This window comes from Trematosphaeria pertusa, assembly GCF_010094035.1.
Source record: "Trematosphaeria pertusa strain CBS 122368 unplaced genomic scaffold BU26scaffold_15, whole genome shotgun sequence".
In the NCBI taxonomy this organism is placed as follows: Eukaryota; Fungi; Ascomycota; class Dothideomycetes; order Pleosporales; family Trematosphaeriaceae; genus Trematosphaeria; species Trematosphaeria pertusa.
In genome coordinates this window covers 1,082,660-1,103,004 of record NW_022987226.1, presented here as the reverse complement: position 1 = coordinate 1,103,004, position 20,345 = coordinate 1,082,660, and the positions used below count along the sequence as shown (strand labels likewise).

General features: G+C 54.9%; 9 protein-coding genes across 9 annotated transcripts; 4 read left to right on the top strand and 5 right to left on the bottom strand.

Moving 5' to 3' along the window:
- Positions 1–164: 164 nt before the first annotated feature.
- On the bottom strand, positions 165–1,482 carry BU26DRAFT_491983 (DUF833-domain-containing protein). The gene is made up of 2 exons (XM_033826099.1): positions 1,274–1,482; positions 165–1,220 (listed from the first exon to the last, which is right to left on the bottom strand). The coding sequence occupies exons 1-2, from the start codon at positions 1,337–1,339 to the stop codon at positions 330–332; spliced, it is 957 nt and encodes a 318-aa protein (XP_033679430.1). The 5' UTR covers positions 1,340–1,482; the 3' UTR covers positions 165–329.
- Positions 1,483–1,999: 517 nt separating this feature from the next.
- Positions 2,000–3,155, top strand: BU26DRAFT_523075 (uncharacterized protein). The gene is made up of 3 exons (XM_033829953.1): positions 2,000–2,460; positions 2,518–2,663; positions 2,711–3,155. The coding sequence occupies exons 1-3, from the start codon at positions 2,081–2,083 to the stop codon at positions 2,779–2,781; spliced, it is 597 nt and encodes a 198-aa protein (XP_033679429.1). The 5' UTR covers positions 2,000–2,080; the 3' UTR covers positions 2,782–3,155.
- BU26DRAFT_543062 (uncharacterized protein) lies at positions 3,003–4,365 on the bottom strand (the record flags this gene model as incomplete). The annotated part of the gene is made up of 2 exons (XM_033831678.1): positions 3,747–4,365; positions 3,003–3,687 (listed from the first exon to the last, which is right to left on the bottom strand). The coding sequence occupies exons 1-2, from the start codon at positions 4,127–4,129 to the stop codon at positions 3,003–3,005; spliced, it is 1,068 nt and encodes a 355-aa protein (XP_033679428.1). The 5' UTR covers positions 4,130–4,365.
- On the top strand, positions 4,076–6,379 carry BU26DRAFT_464662 (putative GPI anchored protein). Its single transcript, XM_033825171.1, has 3 exons — positions 4,076–5,135; positions 5,188–5,311; positions 5,365–6,379. The coding sequence occupies exons 1-3, from the start codon at positions 4,576–4,578 to the stop codon at positions 6,262–6,264; spliced, it is 1,584 nt and encodes a 527-aa protein (XP_033679427.1). The 5' UTR covers positions 4,076–4,575; the 3' UTR covers positions 6,265–6,379.
- Positions 6,380–7,253: 874 nt separating this feature from the next.
- Positions 7,254–9,657, top strand: BU26DRAFT_101906 (uncharacterized protein). The gene is made up of 3 exons (XM_033819296.1): positions 7,254–7,370; positions 7,420–7,615; positions 7,680–9,657. The coding sequence occupies exons 1-3, from the start codon at positions 7,341–7,343 to the stop codon at positions 9,590–9,592; spliced, it is 2,139 nt and encodes a 712-aa protein (XP_033679426.1). The 5' UTR covers positions 7,254–7,340; the 3' UTR covers positions 9,593–9,657.
- Positions 9,658–9,871: 214 nt separating this feature from the next.
- Positions 9,872–12,893, bottom strand: BU26DRAFT_491971 (glycoside hydrolase family 55 protein). Its single transcript, XM_033826098.1, has 5 exons — positions 12,764–12,893; positions 12,520–12,705; positions 12,010–12,471; positions 11,583–11,866; positions 9,872–11,534 (listed from the first exon to the last, which is right to left on the bottom strand). The coding sequence occupies exons 1-5, from the start codon at positions 12,822–12,824 to the stop codon at positions 10,137–10,139; spliced, it is 2,391 nt and encodes a 796-aa protein (XP_033679425.1). The 5' UTR covers positions 12,825–12,893; the 3' UTR covers positions 9,872–10,136.
- Positions 12,894–14,800: 1,907 nt separating this feature from the next.
- Positions 14,801–15,436, bottom strand: BU26DRAFT_434962 (uncharacterized protein; the record flags this gene model as incomplete). Its single annotated transcript, XM_033824103.1, has 2 exons — positions 14,801–14,976; positions 15,025–15,436. 2 exons carry the CDS (start codon positions 15,434–15,436, stop codon positions 14,801–14,803), a joined length of 588 nt encoding a protein of 195 aa, XP_033679424.1.
- Positions 15,437–15,678: 242 nt separating this feature from the next.
- On the top strand, positions 15,679–16,955 carry BU26DRAFT_491965 (inositol monophosphatase). The gene is made up of 3 exons (XM_033826097.1): positions 15,679–15,908; positions 15,975–16,160; positions 16,237–16,955. Exons 1-3 carry the CDS (start codon positions 15,791–15,793, stop codon positions 16,800–16,802), a joined length of 870 nt encoding a protein of 289 aa, XP_033679423.1. The 5' UTR covers positions 15,679–15,790; the 3' UTR covers positions 16,803–16,955.
- A 196-nt stretch (positions 16,956–17,151) lies between these two features.
- BU26DRAFT_394333 (GTPase-activating protein GYP3) lies at positions 17,152–20,235 on the bottom strand (the record flags this gene model as incomplete). Its single annotated transcript, XM_033822733.1, has 1 exon — positions 17,152–20,235. A coding segment is annotated over one exon (3,084 nt), but the record flags the coding sequence as incomplete, so codon positions are not given.
- Between the last annotated feature and the right edge of the window lie 110 nt (positions 20,236–20,345).

Here is a 20,345-nt window from a genome sequence, read left to right as displayed (position 1 = left end):
GATGCTTTGCCGAAACTAAGGGCGGGAAGACGTCACCTCATTCACTACCCGCACCAGTGCCCGTGGACCGCCAAGGCTGAAGTAGCACAAGCGCTGCATACATTGCCATTTCCATAATCCGACCAAAGAGGATATGGCAATAGGGCAGGTACACATTTATGTAGCTTGCTAGCTCGGCATTCTATCAGTAGTGGTTGTATGCAATCAGGATCCATGCTTGAAGCAATACTGCTAAATATTATACAGATCCCGTTACGCCTGCAAATGGCCGGTCTTGTGCCTAGTCTAATCCGCAATTGTCCGTTGCATCCTCCTCAGTCATCCTCATGTTACCAACCCTCGACCTGGAATTCGAACGTCGCATCGCCTTTGCCCTTCTCAATCGGTTTCGCATCCCGATCGAAGAGCGTCCGTTCAAGATAGAAGACCTTGCCCTCCCGATCTACCAGAATAACAATATTCTTCTGCGTCCCATAGACACCGTCCGTCGCGTGCGCAGCCCTCTGCTTGACCACGTCGCCGATTTCATGAGCGGGCATCTTCAGTTCTTCAAGATCGTCCCTCCCAATCGATGGGATGAAGATGCTATGCCGAAGTTGGTTCAAGTACATATCCCATTCCTCGTTCTCTTTCTGCTTTGGCATAGTGTCGATGCTTAGAATGTCGATCAACCGGTCCACAAGCTGATCTCGGGTTTCGTTCTTTTCCACGCTCGTCCTGATAGCTTCTACGGTCCATTTCTCTCCGTTCACGATTTTCGGCCATGAGCGGTCACCGTAGGCTGCATTGCTGAGAGCGTGTGTCTCCCCTGGTTTTGTGGCGAGGATTATCACGCCGTCGATATCGGGGGTCCGATTGGAGATAATTCTGAGGCCTTTTCCGCCCTTGACGACGTCTTGCATGAAACCGTAGAGCAGGCTAAAGCCTCCCACACCTTTCACACCATCCTCCTGGATCATTCTCTTAGCGAACTGCTCCGCTGATTCACTGGCCTTCGGATCCGACTTGAGCCATGCATTAGGAATGAGTCCCCGGCTTCGGGCACCTTCGATGATGGCTTCACCCTCCTCACGGTAGTTGGTGAGGACTGCGACTCGACCTTGGCGAGTCACGCCAAGCCAGGTACCGCGGGCTGGCCGATGCAGGTCGTAGCCTCCGAGGACTTGGGTGTCGGGTTCTGGCCACCATGTTGCTTCTTGTGTGGGTCGGTGCAGATATTCCTATTTCGAATGTTAGCGATCGCAGCAAAGATTCAGAGACGGCTAGGAAATACATCTCGGTTGTTCAGTATGATGAGGGGATACTGAGGATGCTCAGTCGTCACAATGGCGATACACATTCTGAGAACCTACAGGAAGCCCTGTACACAAGTCGACGAGTTGAGCTTCGAATAAAAGAATCGTAGGCAGTCTCGAGACAGGTCGCTTAACAGTGAAGGAATCTGAGGGTGCAGTTTGGAAGGCTTCCACGATTCGGAAATGTACGGGTCGAGTTAAATGGATACCGGTATCGGGTAGTTGCAGCGCACAGGTACAGAAGTTGGAGTGCCAGGCGGTGTGCGAAACAGCAAGCCCTTACTTTATATGTGTAATCCAAGCACCTCTGCCGAGCCACATTCATGTGAGATGAGGTGTCACGGCTCCATGGGGTGAGCCAGAACGGCGAGGATTGAATGCCTCGATTATGGACTTGTGACGGTGACGGCAACGTAGCCCGAGGTTCTGGAAGCTTAGGCTCACCTGACGTTCGCCATTTTCCTTTCGAACGTGGGGTAACCTTGGGAGGCAACTGAAGGGGGTTCTATGAGTGGGATACAGCGCTATTGTTGAGTAGTGACAGGTCGCACGGCAGAATGTTTCTCGAGATAACGACCTGTGCCTGTGGATGTGCTTCCAAGTTCTTAGAGACTCACGTGCGGGTCTAGCCGCTTCCGGGTGGGAGCTTAGACCCTGCCCGAGCGCGTCATTTCAATGCATGCCGCTTCCTCAGCCCTACGTGTCGCAGACATCCTTCCAGTTGTCACGATCTCGGGTTGACAGCTTTCTCCTCCTTCAACCTCTGCACCCCATCGCTAACAAAGATGGCAAACTTCGCGCCCTACCAGGACATTCCCGAAACCACACGCGCCCTCTCTCCGCCGCCCGCAATAACCTCCCCAACCCGCTCCCCACGCACCTCTCTCGACCGCTCCCGCAACATCGGCACCGGCGCACTCACCTCTCCGACCACCCATCAATATGGACAGCAGCATGACTACTTCCAGGGCCAGCAACCGCAGGAGCCTGAGCGGGTAGCATGGAATACGCCGGGCGGGTTTGGCGGGCATAGGGAAGAGGTGGATATGTTCCAGACGAGGTTGGGGTTGAGGATGGATTATGAGGCGTGTTTGGCTTATTTGCTCCTACCGCCTGCAGGCCCAGTGCTGCTTCTGGTGTTGGAGCATAGGAGTGATTATGTGAGGTATGGTTATGAGAAGGGAGTGAAGGGATGGAGGGATTAGAGCTAACGGAGGTCTAGGTTCCATGCGTGGCAGTCGAGCTTGCTCTTCGCATTCGTCTTCGTCATTCACATCATCTTCAGCTGGTCGAGCATAATATCGTGGCTTCTATTCGTAGGAGACCTAGGTCTGATTGGGTTCCTCACATGGCACGCATATCAAGATGGTAAGCAGTGAACGCTATTATTTGACGCTTAGTCTTACTCTATATAGCGGCAACCCTCGATCACTACGAAGTTCCGTTCTTCGGGCCGCTAGCCACCTCCATCCTTGAGGACGAGTAGAAGCAGATAGAACCTCGAACCGAATCTGTATCCCAAGATTTCCACATCTAAGAGGGCAACGGCGTCAAAGGGCATGTTCAGGGCGTCGCAGGGCATTTCAATACCATTGCTGGGTATCCATCCGTGGGATATTCGGGTTTCTTCAAGGCTGCTGAGCCCGTACCATTGTAATAAGACCTTCTACATAACACCTTCTAAATGTCAAGCGAACATCGACTCCTTTATCCGAAGCGTTCCTTGGCAATGGCCTTTAGATACACCATCGTCTGTGCTTCCTTCGCCCTCCGATCTGCTAGTCGTTCTTCTCGTTCGGCCGCTCTTGCCCGTAGTATCTCCTCCCGCCGAATCTCCCTCTCGCTCTTCTGCCGCTCGGCTTCCACCTTTCGCTTTTGGTAACCCTCGATACTATCGTCGCCCAACAGATCAGCGTCGCCTATCTCGACATCCCCGCCTTCCTTCGCATCGCGAAAATCTTTGAGAGTGTTGGTTGTCTCACGCTTCTTCTCCAGCTGGCGCTCGCGTGATCCTGGGTCTGCTCGTGGGGCAAGCTCCTCCAGCCGTTCTTTCTGTGTTTTCCGGTCTACCTTTCGTTCATATCGAATATCGTCGACGTAGTTGGCTCGCTCGCGTGCGCGGTCCTCTTCTCGAAATTCATCCCTCAGCGCTAAATCGTCAAGTTTGGGTATGGTGGGCCCATGACCCGGATGCCGATTTCCTACATCCGGCGGTGGCGGAGGCCCGAAATCGTCATCGTCACTTTGAGGCTCCGCGTCTTTGCGTGAATTGTACTCGGGTGATCCGCGCCTTCGGGGCTTCGGGGAGCTTCGTCGGAAGGACTGAACAGTTTCTTGGGCTGTTTTCAGCATCGAAGGTTCATACCAGCTCCGTGCTAGGTCTCCACGATTCCTCACCAGTGTTAGCATACTTGTCCCTTCCGCTGCCGCGATGAAGAGAATGGTACGTACCATCGTCCAACGAAGCTCTTCCAGCGACCCTTGGCTTCGCGCTCATCTAGATCATCTAGGGTAATCTGCTTCTGGATATCGAGATATGACTGGAAAAGCGGCTTGTACTCCTGAAACTGGCGCTTTGAGAGCTGTTTGGAATTATACGGCAGCACTACCGGGCGTGGAGGAGAGCGCGAGCGACGGCGCTTGTGGTGTCCTCCATCGTCGCGAGGCGGGGAACGCGAACGGGATCGCGGATGGCGAGAGCGATGGGGCTTGTGATGGCGTGGTTCTCGATATGGAGACCTTGATTGTGATCTGCTTCGATGTCTGTGGTTGTCGCGAGTTGGTGGCATAGTTCGTTGTGCTCGAAGGGCATGGTGGATCGTCCTCAAGCACATCGCAGCTCGGCTTCCGCTTTGTGGGATAGAACGAGTGGTCTGTGCGCACAAGCGCCTTTCACCAGACGTGCGCTTCAAGCATTCACCTCCCAGGCCATCTCTTGTCCGTTCAGTTGGGTCTCAGTATTGAATGCCTTCACCGCCGTGGGCTCTCTCCGGGCCATTCTCAGATGAACGCTGGCAGCTTCGATGAACCACCCGTCACGATCAGGACCTTCCTATTCTTGCTGATGTGCTGCCCGCATCGTATTCCTTGACCCCGCAAAACAGAAATTCGTCGTCGGCACACGATGTGCCAGTTCGCAGATCATATCTCGTTCCTGAGCCGCCTTGAGCGGGGTCAGACACCGGTGGCTCGTCATCCCGAACTGCCTCATTTTCTTCCGTAGGAGCAAAGCTCCTACAAACCTTATTCTACCCTCCTCACGTCCCGCTCTCTCTGCGCTATGGACTGCCGAATCAAGTTCTTTTCTCTTTTGTTTACCATATCGTTGCTACCTGCGGCTACATCAGTGGGACCGCCCCTCCGTGAGACTCCGAAATGTCGATTCTCCCCTCAGTACTCTCTGGAAGATGTCCTATCCGACAGTGATGCCTTTGTTTGGGACCTGTTATACTGGGAAGGTCACTTCCATCAGAATAATGTCGGATACAACCAAGCAAACGGCATGACGTTCGATGGTACCTTGCTAGATCCCATCACAGGCACGGCCAACTTCAGTGGCCTCCATCCTTTTAGTGCAGCCAGCAAAGAATCTCTGCACGTTATGATTCTTGCGCATGCCGTTGCCGGTAGTTCTTTCGCAGCACGCTTCTTATCTCCCGAAGAGCCTCAGAGCACGCCACGAATCGCCTATGAGATCCTAGAGAAGAAGCTCAAGACATACGTCCAGTTCAACCAGACGTACCCTGGCTTTGGGGGGTTTCTTCCGTGGTTCCTAAGCAACGAGACTGATATCCGACCCACTTTGGACTGGGTCAACAGAGTACCTGCTCTTGACAACGGGTTATTGAGCCCCACACATCTTGCGAAGGAATTATCATTGACTCTTGTGTAGCGAGCTGCTATGGGCGGTCTATGGGGCGGTCCAGGCACTTGAACGCTCGAATCAGTCCGAGTTTACGGATCTGGCACGTGGTTGGCAAGCCTGGCTAGACTACACCAAAACCACAGCAACTGAGGTAGAACCATAGCTCCGGGTCTAGCTGTTCGTTGAAGGTCCTGACGACGGCAGGTTTTTTATAACGGCACAGGACGTGTCTGCGCTGTCACCGCCATTGGAAACCAATCGGAGCCCCTTGGCGGGCCTGATCAGTCGTACATGTGCGAAGGCAATCAGACTCTTAACGATCCGTACGAGGGGGAGCTCTTCACGTGGTGGTTATATCTGTTCTCGGACCTCAACACCGCGAAGAAGGAAGAGCTCTGGACCGTCAAACGAACCCAGGTTGTTGCTACCGAGTGGCATTCCAATACTTCCCTTGGAGATGTCACGGTTCAGAAGGGTTACTGGTTTTCAAGCCACGAGCAGTGGAAGCTCTTGGAAATGCCGTACACCGATGTGTTGCTCATCAAGCGCATTTTCCACAACGCGGAGCGAGCGCGGACGTGCAACTCATTCTTGAACGGCGTCCCAGGAATGTATGCTTCAGTAAACAACGTCACGGACGAGTCTGGTCAGATCCTAGGGTACATTTCAAACGCCGGTGTTCCGAGCATCTCGTTTCTGCCCGTGCAGGAGCTCGATGTCATTACTCCCTACTCGGTCTTCCCTACCGTCCTCTTCGATCGAAACGTTGGTCTTGCGTGGTGGAAAAACATGGTTGACGGCAAAGGCATGCAGAACCTGTACGGCTCCACAGAGTCTGAGAGGGTGGATGGCGCCGGTATCAGTAGCTTTGTGTCATGGGATAGCAAGGTTACCACCGTCGCTGCGATACTAGGCGGTGTGACAGATCTCGTAAGGGACAAGATGAAGGAAGATGGTATTTATGACACGTTTGTCGAGGTATCCCAGAGAGAGTACACGCTTGCTTTTGGAGACAGGCTGGAGGGAGAAGATGTGGAGTTGTGCTTGCCCAACGTTGGCGTGCCGGATACCGGCAAGGTCGTGGATTATGAATCATGTCGCTAAGAGATTACAACGGCCTTGATAGGGCGTACCACAGGGGCATGCAGGATGCACTTCAACTGTGCACGATCGGGACATTCCCGACGTTTCGTCCGCCAGTATGCAGCTCTGCTCGGATAAAGAGGCCTACGACGCCGAGAAGCCTTTCAACGAGGCACAGCACTGCCTATCGCGTGGCTTTGATACTCAGCGCGAGACATGGCTCACTCATACATCTGACAGTGGTCCTGTCCAAGCCACGACCCATGAGTCGAATCTAGATCCTGCTTCGCTGCGGTTGGCCATTCACGCCTATCTCCGGATTGGGCATACGAAGCGAGCGTCGGCGAACAGGCATTCCGCACCGATCTCCACCGTCATTCGCGGAGTCAGCTTGCCGTCCCGCCGACCGCAGCCTCCATCCACTCATCGTCGTCCTTGGGATCAGCCGAGCTACGCCCTGGTCGATCTTCCGGATTTGCGTGTGGAGAGCCGACACTTAGGCCTCAACACAACACGCTGCGGCTCACGCGAGGTATCGTCAGCATGGTTTGGCCGTGCTTGGTGAGGGAACATCAAGTCTGTTTCTGTTCTGAAACAGACGAGTTTCCCGCAGGAGAAGCAGACATTGTTCCTGGGCTCCGGAGCGCATAATGGTATAGAGGAGTATGGCGAGCGCCACGGACAGTTTTCGGAAGAAGAAACTATGCTTATTACGACCTGCAGAACGCAGCGACGCGTGGGCAACGGCGCACAGCTACCACCGGCACCCCAATCCAGCAAGGCGTCGACCCGTCAAACCTAAGCAAGAACCACAAACCGCAGCACGCTCCAGAGCGAAGGGGCTAAGCCCGCCTTCATCCCATTGGGTTCCTAATGCCGTTTCGTGTATGTCGTGCCCACGCCTTCGTCATTCATCTGGGTAGCTGCATGCTATTCCTGGGTCTAAGGCAATCATATCCCGTTCCGGCCCCACTCCATCTTACAGCTCGTAAGGTCTTCTGATATATGGACGGCCGTGTAGATATCGGCGCAGCCCGCTTCTGCCCCTCTTGAACTTTTGCGTGGAGAGACGTTTGGTCGTGTTGCGACTGTTCGATATGTCTTCGACGGGTGGTCAGGATCAGGTTGTGAGTGTTTACAGTGTATCCTATGTGTGCGAAGCTAATGTTTTCCAAGGCTGCGCAACAGCAATCGGGTCCTCCATATGCGCCTCACAATGCGAGTTTGGGCGGTCGGCCAGATATTATACCAGATATCCCAGTAACGGCGGTCTTTCTCTTTCTCTATGTCGTCTTCGGCATTATACATATCAAAATCTTCAAGAAGAACAAGGCCAGAGGGCACAAGTTCGTGTTTAATGGAGCGCTATTCGGTACGTTTCAACTGCCCCTGTTCAGCCAGCAGCAGCCTTTGAGTCTTTACTTACCACGAACCAGGATTCTGCCAGATACGGATAATAACCATGTCCCTTAGGATAGCATGGGCGTGCCACTCCACAAACGTCGGCCTTGGAATCGCAGCCCAGGTCTTCGTCTACGTCGGAACGATCATTCTGTATATCGTCAACTGGTTCTTCATCCAGCGAGTTATCCGAGCGCAGCACCCACTCTTTGGATGGTCGATGCCATACCGAATACTGCACAGACTAGCGATCGTCTGCCTCATTCTCTCCTTGATATTGCTGGTCGTGGGCGCTATCCAGCAATTCTTCACGCTGAACACGACTACGCTCGATATCGATCGCTACTTGCAACTTGCGGGCAACACGTACTTCGCTGCTTTCTGCTTCGCGCCAATCCCCATGGTTATCCTTTCGCTCATTTTCCCACGGCGCAGAGTCGAGAAGTTTGGGGCTGGCCGACTCAGGAACAATGTTGTGATCCTTCTAATTGCCGTAGCCATTCTGTCTGTCGGGCAGATCTTTCGCTGCGTTACCGCATGGCTTCCGAACTACCCGCTCCGCATCCACCAGGGCCAGGAAATTGACGCACCGTGGTACTATTCCAGGTGGTGCTTCTACGTTTTCAACTTCGCAACCGAGATCCTCGTAGTAATCTTCTACGCCGTGACCCGAGTGGACCTGCGCTTCTACGTCCCGGACGGCTCCAAGAAAGTTGGAGATTACTCAAACAGGCCCGGTGGCCGCTACCATGTAGACATTATCGGCAACGAGAAAAACCTCAAGCGCACTTCGACCGGCCCCTTCGGAATCGGTGTTCTCCACCCCAACGGCTCAAGCGAGACGCTGCACGAGTACGAATCCTCGCTTTTTGACGACACCCGCACGCTGGCCGATTCCCTGCGTTATCCATCCTCGATTCTGGAAGTGGATCCCAAGTCCGGTCACTGGAAGATCAAGCGCGCCTCTGGTGCTGGCTCAGTGACCAGTCTCCAGCGCCACTCTAACACGTCCGAAGGCTCGGTCTGGGACCCAACGCGCAACACCTACGTCAACGAAAACACGCCGCCCGTCCCTGACATTCCAACCGATTGGCCGCTCCGCGAATCGCAGCTCCCACGTGGGTCGATACCCGTTATGGAGCACCAAAATCGGGGTAGTAGGTCGGCCGGTCAGTCGTCGCTGAGGAATGAGATCGGCAACCATGACATGAATGCTGTGGATATGGGCAACTCTATCGAAGACGCGATCCGCAAACTCGAGGCGAACAGCGAAGTGAACAAGGCCCACCCACCCGATTACGACGCCATTACGCCTGTCAAAGAGCGTTCGGGCAACGTTACACCCCTGAAGTCGCGTCAATCTAGCGCAGAAGTCCCACGGAAACACGTGTACCAGCCCAGTCCGCTCCGCTCCGAGGCCGCTGATATCCCGCGGAAGCATGTCTACTCACCAGTGTCGAACAACCCATGGGCTTCGGAGCTCCCGCAGAAGCACAGCCACAGCGCTGTTGCCTCTAGCTCGGCTTCCAACCTCCCCAGAAAGATCGATTACAGCGGAACCGCTTCCGGCTCAAGCTCCGATCTCCCCAAGAAGCGCGACTACAGTGCTCACGCTCCTCTGACCTCGCATCCTCCGACTCCCCCCAACAAGCACTACAGCGCCCCTTCCCCCACAAGCGCTGGCTCCGACATCCCCAAGAAGCACAACTACGCCCGACCCGATGAGCTGCACTTCTCGGCGCTACAGCAGCAGCGAAGTCCTCCGCCCCAGCCGGTAAGTCCGCCGCAATCGTCACATCGCAGCGGCGCGACAAGTTTCGAGACGGCGACTGCGGAAAGGGAGTTCAAGCGCTTCAGCTTTGAGGCGCCGCCGCGGAGAGGGGAGGATGGGTTTGAGGGCGGAAGTAGCGAGAGTGAGAGGGAGTGGGAGCGGAGGTATAGAGGATGATTGATGAATGAATAGACGCACCCGACGGTGGCATTCTGAGTTTGTTTTGATGCACGAGCGTTGGCGTTAAGGATGGTTACGATGGGATGGGAATGGCATTTTTGTATATCCACGAGGGAATATAATGACCTTAAATACTGCATCTGAGGCGCTCTTCGGTGACCGTAACATGCTGCGTCGGGTAACCTATGCTGCATAGCGAAGAGTAAGCAGTCTCGGGGATTGAAGACGCTAAGAATGGCAACCTTTCCAATAACGAGTTGGGAACCGTGAACTGTCCAAAGAATCCTTTATTGCGTCCAGTTTTTCTAACCCATGCGTGTGTGCCTATGCCACAACCATGCCACCTCATCCCAAGGCGGCAGTCCTAAGTAACTCAACGAGAGATGAAAATGCTTGTAGAACGAGGGTATCCATACCACGCTCACCTTAAACCGCACCTAAAATATATACACGTGATAGAAATAAATAACCCAACAAGCCACGACTCTACCCAGAGTCAGTGCTCTAACCCGTTAGGCAGTCGACTTCCAATCGACTTCCTTCAAACATTGTAGCTGATAAGTCCAATAGTGTTCGAGTAGACGCTCAGATTGTCGCTCCACTTCGCCTTGTCCTGGCGATCAATGGTCAGCATCTGCAGCGCGCCGACCTGGCTGAGGGCGTAGGCAAGAATGCCGCTGCTCGAGCCCTCGATGCTGAAGATTTGGTTCTGGCAGTCCCGCTGCCCGTTCGCCGCATTCGGGTCGCTGCACGAGACGTCGTAGTTCTTGAAGAACGAGTACAGGCCTCCTCCGTAGATGAGGATGTTCTGGGAGTTGAGAATGCGCAGGCCGTACGCGTCGCAGGTTTGGCCGGCGGGGCATGCGGATGCGTAGTCTGGGTCGTTGAGGGCTTGCGAGAGCGGGTAGGGCTGCGACTTGGCGTCGGGCGACGGTTGCCAGTAGGGAGTCTCGGTCTGGATGAAGCCGGCAAAGACGTCTTGCGCGTTGGCGAACTGGTACTGGTAGAGCGCGTGGTGCTCGACGCCCGAGGCGTAGAGCCAGGTGGTTGAGCCCTCGACGAGGAGACCGCGGCCGGTGAAGACGGAGACGCGGGTGCTGTTCGGGTCGTCGAGGTCGTGGTCGGCCGTCCAGAACCAGTTGTTCTCCATGTAAGCGCCGCTCGCGGACTTGGTGATATGAACGTTCAGGTACGCAGCCATGCACTCGGTCTTGGTGGTCATGGTGGGGCACTGGGCGACTTGGAGGTTAGTGCCTTTGGCTCCACCGATGCGTGTGTGGACGTCCCACAGGCCTGAGCCTTTCGCGGATTTCAGGTTGTATTCGATGAGCACTGCACCGGGCGTGGCGCCTTGCGTCGCGACGATCATGTCCGACCACTCGACACTGCCGCTCTCTCCCGCTTTGCCAATCTGAACGACCGGAACCGGGTTGGTGTTGCTCGCCCAAGTGGAACCGCTGGCCATGATAACCGGGTATGTCTCTCCGGTCATGCGAGCGCCGGGCGGGACGTAGATAGTATTTGTGACCTTGTATACACCCTGGTCGAAGAAGAGGACCTTGTTCTGCGAGACGGCTTGATTGATGGCGTTCTGCACGGCAGTGGTATCATCCGTAACACCATCGCCCTTTGCGCCGGCGCTGCGAGCGCTGATGAAGTCGCCGACGGCAAGGTTCTCGTATTGAGGCTTGGACTTGGCGTAGAAGTTGCTGCCGTCCACGAGTCCAGCGGGTCGCTTCGCAGGCGTCAACGGGCCTTGGAACTTCTGAGGACCATCTGGAGTGTACTTGTTGCCTTGGCCCCAGGCTTGAATCGTGGTGCTCCCGCCAGCCAGAACTGTGGCGCCGGCTTTTGCAACAGCGACAGGCACGTTGCTGAGGGCAATGTTTTCGAGAATGAGTTGCCCGGCACCGATAGGCTTGGTGTTTTGCGCCCAGTTCTGTCCCTACGTTAGCTTGCATTCATTGACGTAGAAAGGAGAACATACCATGTTCACGAACGTCGGGCAGTCGGTGATTTTGCTGTCAATGATGACTACGGAGCCGACCAACAGGTCGTTGTTCTTATTCGGGTCCGTGCCATTCATCGAGAAAGCGATGCCGCATTTCGAGATGTCAAGGCCCTTGTAGAGCCAGCCCCAGTTCCATATCTGCGAGATGCCAATGACGGCATTCGAGATCTTGATGTTTCGCATGGTAAACTGTTGATTGCCGATATTCATGCCATAAAGACCTCCCTCAATCTCGAGATCTACCATGTGGCCGCCAGAACCTAATTTGGTTAGCGTGTATTCTGTGATACAGGCTCAATGTGTGCAATGATTCCGGATACACGAAGCTCGAGGCGAGCGGTTGCTGTAATAAACATGAAACACCGCAGCCCAACTCAATGAAATGCCTGGGAGATGCACTCACCATTCTCAACGAAGATGCCAGCGTGGACTGAGTTGGAAGCCTGGTTCATCCGAATCTTGACATTCTGGATCGTAGTTGCTTGCGACGCGGGCCAGTGAATACCTTGGGCGCCCGATGTTGGAGGAATAGGTGTCAGATCGATCTCAAAGTTTCGAATCTGCCGTGCGAAGATGTTGGTAGAGGTCCAGCCGGGTGCGCCATTTTGGTTGCTGTACGGGCTAGCGTCAATAAGGGCGAGGGCTTGGAGTGTGGGCGCAGCTTTGAGCACGGGTCGACCATTCGGGTTTCCAATCATCTGCGTCATGTAGTACATGACAATAGGCTTGCCGATGATGTAGGTACCAGAAGGGAAGTACACGACAGCCGGGGTGTCGGTAGAGGACTGGCAGACCCACGGACCGCAGCGGTTCCCGTCGCTGATAGCTTGGTTGATGGCATCAGAATCGTCGGTCACGCCGTCGCCTGTTACATGTTAGCGAAATGGATTCTCAACTTGTTATCAAGCCTCACCTTTTGCTCCGTAGTCCTTGACGTTGCGGAAGACTTTGTACCCCGCGGGATTCGCATTAAAGGCGGCGATGCCCTGCTTCGGGATGTCCGCCAGCCAGTACGAGCCAGCTGCGGCTGCCCGGATCTCATTCTGGGCTGTGGCAGCGTTCTCAGAAGTGGTGGCCGGGCCTTTTTCGAGCGGAGAGCCTGTCGAGGACGAAGATTAGGACCAGAAACGTGTATATACTGGAGGGGAGTTACTTACGTAGGACCGCTGCCCGTCCGCCTACTGCCAGCAGGCAGGAGACAAGGGAGAGGAGACGCATAGTCGAAGTGTATGTACAATAGAAAGTAGATTTGTACAAAATGGTAGTTGATAAAAAGGAGAGTGTAAAGGAGCGAGTACGAGGAAAAGAAACAGAGGTAGGAATTGTAGGAAATATTAAGGTCTTTATAAAACAAGGGCACTGTTCACCTTGCCCTCACGTATGGTAGCGCCTTCACGGTTAGTAGGCAAGGATGAAGGTAGGAAACGCGGGACCAATCCTTGGCCAGCGGTCATCTAGATGAACGGCGAGGGCACGGGAGGCATCTCTGGTGACAGGCCAGCCCGCCCCAGCGCTCTTGAAAGGGCGGTCATGCCGCAGTGAATTCCAAGTCGGTGTATGGTCCGACTGACTGATTGCAAACGTTGCATGGCTAGAGACTTTAGTTTAATTTCTGCGCACCTCCGGCTAAGCGACTGGAACTATGCAGGGCCTGCATCCAATGCCGGGGATTGGGTAGTGGTACGAAGTTGTACTCGACGGTACCTTCGAAATGAAAAGAAGACAAGATCCAGGAGACATCCAGGGAGAGGTGCGGGACTAACCCTAATTCAGCCGAGGGTCACCGGGGCGGCGGACACTCTATCCCAGTCAGACGTAGGAGACTTAGACCAATCAACCAGAGACATGTGAACACCACTATCCTAAGACATCCAGGCCGGCTCCAGGAAATAGCGCCGCGGTCATAGCCGCTCAACCCCATCCGTTCACACTCTGTGTTCACTGCCATCGCGCGTGGCTGTTGGTTTTGCGGGGTAGTTAGCGGCTTACTAGAGAGTGATCAGATCTCTCTTGTCGCACTGCGTCATGCTCCGTTCTGCCCTATTTGACTTGCCTGTTCTAGAATGCTCCTGCGCGCGTGCTCGCATACAGAGTTACATGCAGTTGTCAAAGAGCCCCTTCCGCGGCAGTCACGAAAACGCGACAGGTCTCGTGCGTACTCCGCGGGACAGTCGATCGGAGGAACCGACAGCCTTGGACTGTCCTTGGGGGTTGCTAGATGAGGCTGTTTGCGCCGACGGGCGAGAGAGGACATGGATGCAAATTAGACGCTGTCCTGAGTCTGGGCGCGTGTCCGGAGGGCCTCCGTTGGGAAATTTCGACAAATACCAGGCGGCAATTCATCTAGAGAGATGCTCTTTTCCACCATTCCAGAGAGAAGAAAATGTGTGAACAAACGAAAAACGGTTTTGCAGGTCAGGAGAGATCGTATCATATGCATGGTGCATATCTCAATACCAAACGACTAGGCGTGCAGCCGTGAGAAGGGAATTCTGGCCAGGAAACGCGACGGGAGGATTTGACGAGATAGATTAAAGGCCGACGCGATAGAAATTAAACAAACGTTGCTTTGGCCAGTCGGCTGCTTCAGAGTCGACCTTCTGCTTTGGTATAGCCACCAATCACGTTAGCGCACGTTCAGTCCGTTAGCGCGTGCTCAAATTAGAGACTAAATATGAACATGAACAGACGCAGCTTGTGCTCTGGAGTTTTTGTGTTCACCGGTACGTAATGCGTGGCATCGCGAGGCGCTCGTGTCGGATAATGTGCGCCTTTGAGGAAGTTTACCGTCGCGGGGGTGTGACGAGAAGATGGACGTCGGATTCCCTGGGTCATCTGGTCATACCATTCCTACCCGTGCCAACAAACTAGTTGACTCTCCATCGCATTCAAGCCTCCAAGACTCGGGAAGGTGTTAGGCCGAACGCAGCACGCGACGCGTGCATGGTACAGCACTGGCAGAGAACTGATCTACCAACGCACAAGAACGTCAATGAGCGGCTTGGAAGGCGGACACGGCACCACGATGTCGATAGAATCAAGTGGCTCGCACGGCAGGCAGATATCGAGCGTCTCTGGAAGTCGAGGTCGACGGGCAAATGCGAGCGGTCGTCCTCCGGGGTTTGGGCGCATACCCACCATCACACCGATGCAAAGGCCAGCGCCGCGCGTTCTTCAAGGCCCTGCCATTTATGTCATATCTTCGTCTTTACCTCAATAAACATCCCCTCTCCCACTGTGTACACAGTGCCCTGGCCGTCTTCAATTGTCGTGCGGATGTAGATCTTGTTCCTCTCTCTTCGATCGAACTTGGCTGTGCAAAGCACAACACCCGGCGTGGGAACCGGCTTCTTGTAGCTAGTATTGAGATCTTGTGCTCCGTTAGCCACCGCACCCAACGACATCTCAAGAAACATACAAGCAGTAAAGCAGTTCATCCCCTCGTCCGGCCCCATCCGTCCCACTTCTAGTCTCCGTTGGTTCTTGGCCTCGATATTCAGTGTAAGCAGCACCCCCATAACCTCATCCAACATCGTAGCCACAAACCCGCCATGCGCCATCCTCGGGTATCCATTCAGCCCATCGCCTAGCTCCATAATCGTCCGAACCTCCTTGAACACCATATCCCCGTCTTCCTCCTCCTTCACCGGCCTCAGGGTCAAGCATGACCGTATAGTCCTGCTCGTGCCCAGCGTCTCCGCAAAAAACGAGTCCTCGGTCGTAGGCTTCGGTACACGGGATGCGGTGCGGGTAGGCGTCCACTCGGGGGAATCGATCAGGGCGGCGCACCAGGGCGTTTGCGAGAGGTGGGCGATGGCAGCGTCGCCCATTTTCCTGCGGGTGGAGGGGGATGAGCCATTGGCGCCGGCGGGTGTGCTCATCTTATCGTGAAAGTGAATCGTGACGGCGTTGGAGCCGAGGTGTTGAGCAGAGAGGTACATGTTAGCGTCAGCCACTTAGATGACGGCATTTCCCAGGGGACAGGACGGAGTTGGTGCAGGGCGCAACCGAGAATGTTATCGATAGGTTAGTGCATATAAAGTTCTAGGGTTAATGCCCCACCGAGGGGTATCCAACATAGCCTGACGTCTGTCTTCAAGATCTTTGAACTCTACGATTTGTTCTTAATCCAGCTTCATTGCCCGCATAATCCGACCCCTGATTCCGCGGTCAACTAAATCAACATGACAGACCTCAATCTCCACGAGATCCATGATTTCATGATCGAAATTGCCCGCAAGGCAGGAGAGCGGATCGTCTCCGCGACGCCGTCGACACAGGGCGTCGGAAACAAGAAGAATTGTCCGTGAAAACCATTCTGCCTTCCAATTGACTTGAAAACCGTCTTTACTAACCCGCCCCCTCCAGCCGTCGACCTCGTAACCGAAACCGACCAAGCCGTCGAAAAGCTCATATCCACCTCCCTCCACGAGAAGTACCCAACCTTCGCCTTCATGGGCGAAGAGACGTACAAGCCCGGCGACAAGCTCAACGAAGCCCCCACTTTCATCCTGGACCCTATAGACGGCACCACAAACTTCGTGCACCGACACTGTACGTAGGACTATATACTCGTGATGCCTGGTCACATATCGAGAGCACTCGCTAATTCCCTAACCTACACCTGCAGCATACGTCTCCATCTCCCTCGGCCTCTCGCTCAACCTCACCCCCACAATAGGCATCGTCTACAACCCCTTCACCTCCACGCTGTACTCCGCCATCCGCGGCCAAGGCGCATATCTCAACCAATCCGAAAAGCTTCCTCTCTCTCCACCCACCCCCCTCGAAACGCTCAACTCCTGCCTCGTAGCCGTAGAATGGGGCAGCGACCGGTCAGGCAACGACTTCGCCGTCAAATCCAAGACGTTTGCGAAGTTAGCGGCCACGAAAGAAGACGGAGGCGGCATGGTGCATGGACTGAGGAGCTTAGGGTCCGCGGCTCTGAATCTGTGCGCAGTGGCGAGTGGGAGTCTGGATATTTATTGGGAGGCTGGATGTTGGGCGTGGGATGTTTGCGCAGGGTGGTGTATTTTGAAAGAGGCGGGCGGTATGATGGTGGATGCGAATCCGGGAAACTGGGAGCCGAGGATTGACGAGAGGCGGTATATGGCTGTGCGCGGGGGCGAAGGGCAGAGAGAGGTCATCAAGGAGTTTTGGAGCTTGGTCGAGGGAAAGTTTGAGGTCGGAATTTGATGTAGTCCGCATATGGGGGATATGGCGTTGATAGAACGACAGCATAGGCAAGAGCACATAGACTCAAGGCATAAACATCCTGCAGAGATCGTAAATCGTATATCATTATCCAGCAAGGAGGGTATAACCATCCATCCTCACCCCGACAGCTACAAGGGGTATATCCAAGTATTATACAAAGAAACAAAGACGAAATCGAACCTGCTTTTATGCGGACCATATACTCCACATAGGTCTATGAAGCCGTCTTCTTCCTCAGTAAGCGCTTCGAGGCCTTCCTCTTGAGGCCCCCTAAGCCTCTCTTGTGTGGCTCGTTTGGCTCTGCCATATCCGACTCGACGGCCAACAACCCGTTCTTTGACTTTTGACTAGCGCTCCTCTTCGCCCGCTCATTCTGCTCTCGCCAGAAGAGCCGCTTCTGGTCGATGACGTTCTGGGTCAGCGACCCGAAGCCCTTCTTGACAAAGGCGATGTCGTGGAGGACGTTTGGGTCCAGGCACCGGCGCGGTAGGTTCTGCACTGCCATGAAGAGCTCACCGTCTCCGGGCCGGTACTTGCGAATTTCCCCTTCACCGAGCTTAAAAATGGCGAGCGCGTAGCGATACAATGCGCGAGGTCCTTCATAGAGGAATGCGTCCCAGACGCGGAGAACGGTCTCAATCGGTAGGACACCGACGAAGAGACTCATGAACCAGGAGGTGCATGACAGGGCAACCGTGGGCTGGCGCTGGAACTTGGAGTCGGGGTGAGCGTGAGAGCCAGGCCCGCTGTTGACGAGATCGGTATCGTTGATCGAAGCCCAAACCTTTGGAAGGTAATCGCGGATTAACATCATCAAGACGTTCACCTCGGTGTTTGCCAGGCTTCTAGCGTGGGCGCCGGGAAGGTGGTGTTGAGTGATGATCGTAAGTAAGACGAAGGCTCGCTCCGTGTCCTGCTTGAGGAAGAGGAGAAGAAGACCGGCAATGAAGTTCAAGGATTGACAGTATCCAATACTGGGGTTGTTCAGAGCAAAGCAAGAAAGAACCTCTCGAAGGTCCGTGATGAGGGACGGCTCCTGGGCCGCCTTTTCATCGGGGTTGTCGGGCGTGGAGTCAGGGCGGAAGTGTATGTTGTCTGGGAATGTCCTGTCCAGATCTCGCTCAATGGCTTCACGATCATCCCTGTTGAGTTCGCCTTGGTTCACTCGTGTCCTTAATGAAGGGTAAAGACCGGCCATGTCGGCCTGGCGTATCTTGTATTGACCGCCAGAATAGAACCACCACATAGCACCCCGCCACTCGGGTGGATAGCCTTTCCGGGCGTATCGCTTCACCTTATCGCACGGCTCCGGGAATTGCGACGGGTTAATGGTCGGAAGGCCTTGCTTTCCCATGAGGGCGATCCATTTGTTTCGCCGCCGTGAGACGTACTCATCGTATTTGGCAAACCACGCGTCGTACTCTTGCAGGCTGATCTTGTCGGTGACCTTCTTGAAGCCGTAGCGATCCCGCTCCACGGCAGTTACCACAGTCCTCAGCCCCATCCGCTGTTTGTTGGTTATGACGGCTTTGTTGCTGAACTCGGTGGTTTTTGACTTGGCCGGTGGCGATGGCTGGAACTTTCCAAGCTCGAACAGCGTACTTCGGCGGTCAAAGATACTCGTCGACGCACGGCGTGGGAAGGCTTCATCTTCGTCAACCTCCGGGAGTGGGTCCGACCTCTTGGGTGGCGACGGGGGAGAAGAGACTTCAGCTTTCTTAGCGTCGTCTGTAGTCCTACTTGAGACGCTGGGCCCTCTGGAGTGTCGCTGCGAGTAAGCATGGATCTCATCCCAATCCTGGCGAGACATGCGCGACTTCTTCTTCGGCAACCGCGGTAGGCTCTTCAGCTCTCTATAGATCTCTTGCATCTTTTCACAATCACCACTGTGCTTCCTTGAGAGTTGAGGCCGTAGTGGGGGTCTGCTCATGCGTTTGGCGGGCGTGAGAGGGCCAACTACTGATGTGCGGGCAGCCATGGAGCCGGGTCTGGGTATCTCCTCGCTAGACCGTTGCCAGGCATTATCGTGTGGCTGAACTGACGGATGTTCCAGGCTGAGCTGTGTTGGATCGTAGTCGACCTTCAGAGGACTGAGTTGGAGAGGTGGAAGATAACTAATATGACCGTTCTGCTGATCATCGAAATGGGTCGCACTAAGTGGGCTCACGTCGCCCATGTTTGATACCTTGATGCCAGGGTTGACCGGCCCAGACAAACGATTGCCCAAGGTGTCAGCGCTCCGTCGAACGGCGTCGTTGTCCTTGGGAAGCGGCGCTATCTGATCAGCTGCCCGTGCTGGGAGCTCAGGAGAATATTGGGAGCTTCGGGATCCCGCCTCAACCGAATGAGTGGATGAATGGTCTGGGTTTTCGAGGCCCAATGCGTCATGGGAATAGTCAAGCATCCCACGGTTGCTCTCCCTGAGTTCCTGCTCTCGCTCCTCCTCATCATAGCAATAAGCATCGATCACATCCTCCACAGTACTCATCACGTCTTCGTCGTCGGGCGTTACGGTAGTCGGAAGGGTCTCGCTCGACATGTCCGGGTCCTCGGAGAGGTCTCGCGAATAGGTGCTTGCTCGATGGTCGCTGATCGAGCTTCGACCTGTAGCCATGCTGCTTCGTTCCGTGCCGCTCGCCTCCATAAAGCTCGATGATGCGTTAGTCCATCCGGATCGAAAACTGGCCCGGGCTTCCTCGCCGCGGAATTGTCGATGAGGATAGTGATCGTTATGGGACCAATTCGGACCGCCCCGATTTGGCCTGTACGCTCCTGACAAATTAGCATGGTCACTGCTCCTGAACGGCCCATAGTCAGGTATAGATGTTGCGGCTCTTAATGGCGGGTAAGGGCGAAAGCCGGATTGTGACGAGCTGGTCATTCCACGCATTCTGTGCTGTGCCACGGCAGCTGACGGATCTTCTGTCGTCGATTCCCATGACGGACCTGCTTGATTGACTGGATTGCTTGCCAGGGGATTGAATACTGATCGCGGGTCGCTCGCGGAGCTTGTACCGCTACCCTGTCGCACCATTGGCTGAGGGAGTGTGGGGGATATTGTGGGTTGCTCCGCCCGCGGATATCCCTCGTTCAGCGGAGAAGGTGCGGCAGCATGGCGAAGGAGGGAGGGAGCTCGCTGTCGTGAGACGTATTTCGGAGAGGGCAGGGGAGGGAGAGGCGGGCTCGAGGACGGTGACGGGCTGTACGTTGGGCGCTCGTACGCAGGGGCAGGCGTGGAGTCCATCTGCAGGTTTGCCGGGTATCTTGACCTCCCGGATCCAAAGCCCTTTCTCGCCGCAGGGAGGGCATATGGATTTAGCGGTTGCGGGGACGCGGGCGGCGTGAACTCGCTGTTATGGGGCCGGTATGGAAGATATTGCGGCTTCAACGATGCGGTTGACTCAGAGGTCGAACTGGTCTCGCCGTCGAGGGATGCACTAGGGGTGCCCGCACGCGGAGCGGGCTCGTCCATTATCAACCGGGCGGTTCAGAATGTATAGGGCGTAGACGCGGAGGAATGCT

Coding starts and splice junctions, on each gene's coding strand:
- BU26DRAFT_491983 (XM_033826099.1), bottom strand. CDS start 1,339: ATGTGTATCGCCATTGTGACGACTGAGCATCCTCAGTATCCCCTCATC. Junction 1,221..1,273: donor TCATACTGAACAACCGAGAT/GTATTTCCTAGC, acceptor CATTCGAAATAG/GAATATCTGCACCGACCCAC.
- BU26DRAFT_523075 (XM_033829953.1), top strand. CDS start 2,081: ATGGCAAACTTCGCGCCCTACCAGGACATTCCCGAAACCACACGCGCC. Junction 2,461..2,517: donor CATAGGAGTGATTATGTGAG/GTATGGTTATGA, acceptor ACGGAGGTCTAG/GTTCCATGCGTGGCAGTCGA. Junction 2,664..2,710: donor ATGGCACGCATATCAAGATG/GTAAGCAGTGAA, acceptor TACTCTATATAG/CGGCAACCCTCGATCACTAC.
- BU26DRAFT_464662 (XM_033825171.1), top strand. CDS start 4,576: ATGGACTGCCGAATCAAGTTCTTTTCTCTTTTGTTTACCATATCGTTG. Junction 5,136..5,187: donor GTACCTGCTCTTGACAACGG/GTTATTGAGCCC, acceptor ACTCTTGTGTAG/CGAGCTGCTATGGGCGGTCT. Junction 5,312..5,364: donor CCAAAACCACAGCAACTGAG/GTAGAACCATAG, acceptor TGACGACGGCAG/GTTTTTTATAACGGCACAGG.
- BU26DRAFT_101906 (XM_033819296.1), top strand. CDS start 7,341: ATGTCTTCGACGGGTGGTCAGGATCAGGTT. Junction 7,371..7,419: donor CGGGTGGTCAGGATCAGGTT/GTGAGTGTTTAC, acceptor ATGTTTTCCAAG/GCTGCGCAACAGCAATCGGG. Junction 7,616..7,679: donor GTTTAATGGAGCGCTATTCG/GTACGTTTCAAC, acceptor ACCACGAACCAG/GATTCTGCCAGATACGGATA.
- BU26DRAFT_491971 (XM_033826098.1), bottom strand. CDS start 12,824: ATGCGTCTCCTCTCCCTTGTCTCCTGCCTGCTGGCAGTAGGCGGACGG. Junction 11,867..12,009: donor TGGCATCTTCGTTGAGAATG/GTGAGTGCATCT, acceptor TAACCAAATTAG/GTTCTGGCGGCCACATGGTA. Junction 11,535..11,582: donor GCCCGACGTTCGTGAACATG/GTATGTTCTCCT, acceptor ACGTAGGGACAG/AACTGGGCGCAAAACACCAA.
- BU26DRAFT_491965 (XM_033826097.1), top strand. CDS start 15,791: ATGACAGACCTCAATCTCCACGAGATCCATGATTTCATGATCGAAATT. Junction 15,909..15,974: donor CGTCGGAAACAAGAAGAATT/GTCCGTGAAAAC, acceptor CGCCCCCTCCAG/CCGTCGACCTCGTAACCGAA. Junction 16,161..16,236: donor AAACTTCGTGCACCGACACT/GTACGTAGGACT, acceptor CTACACCTGCAG/CATACGTCTCCATCTCCCTC.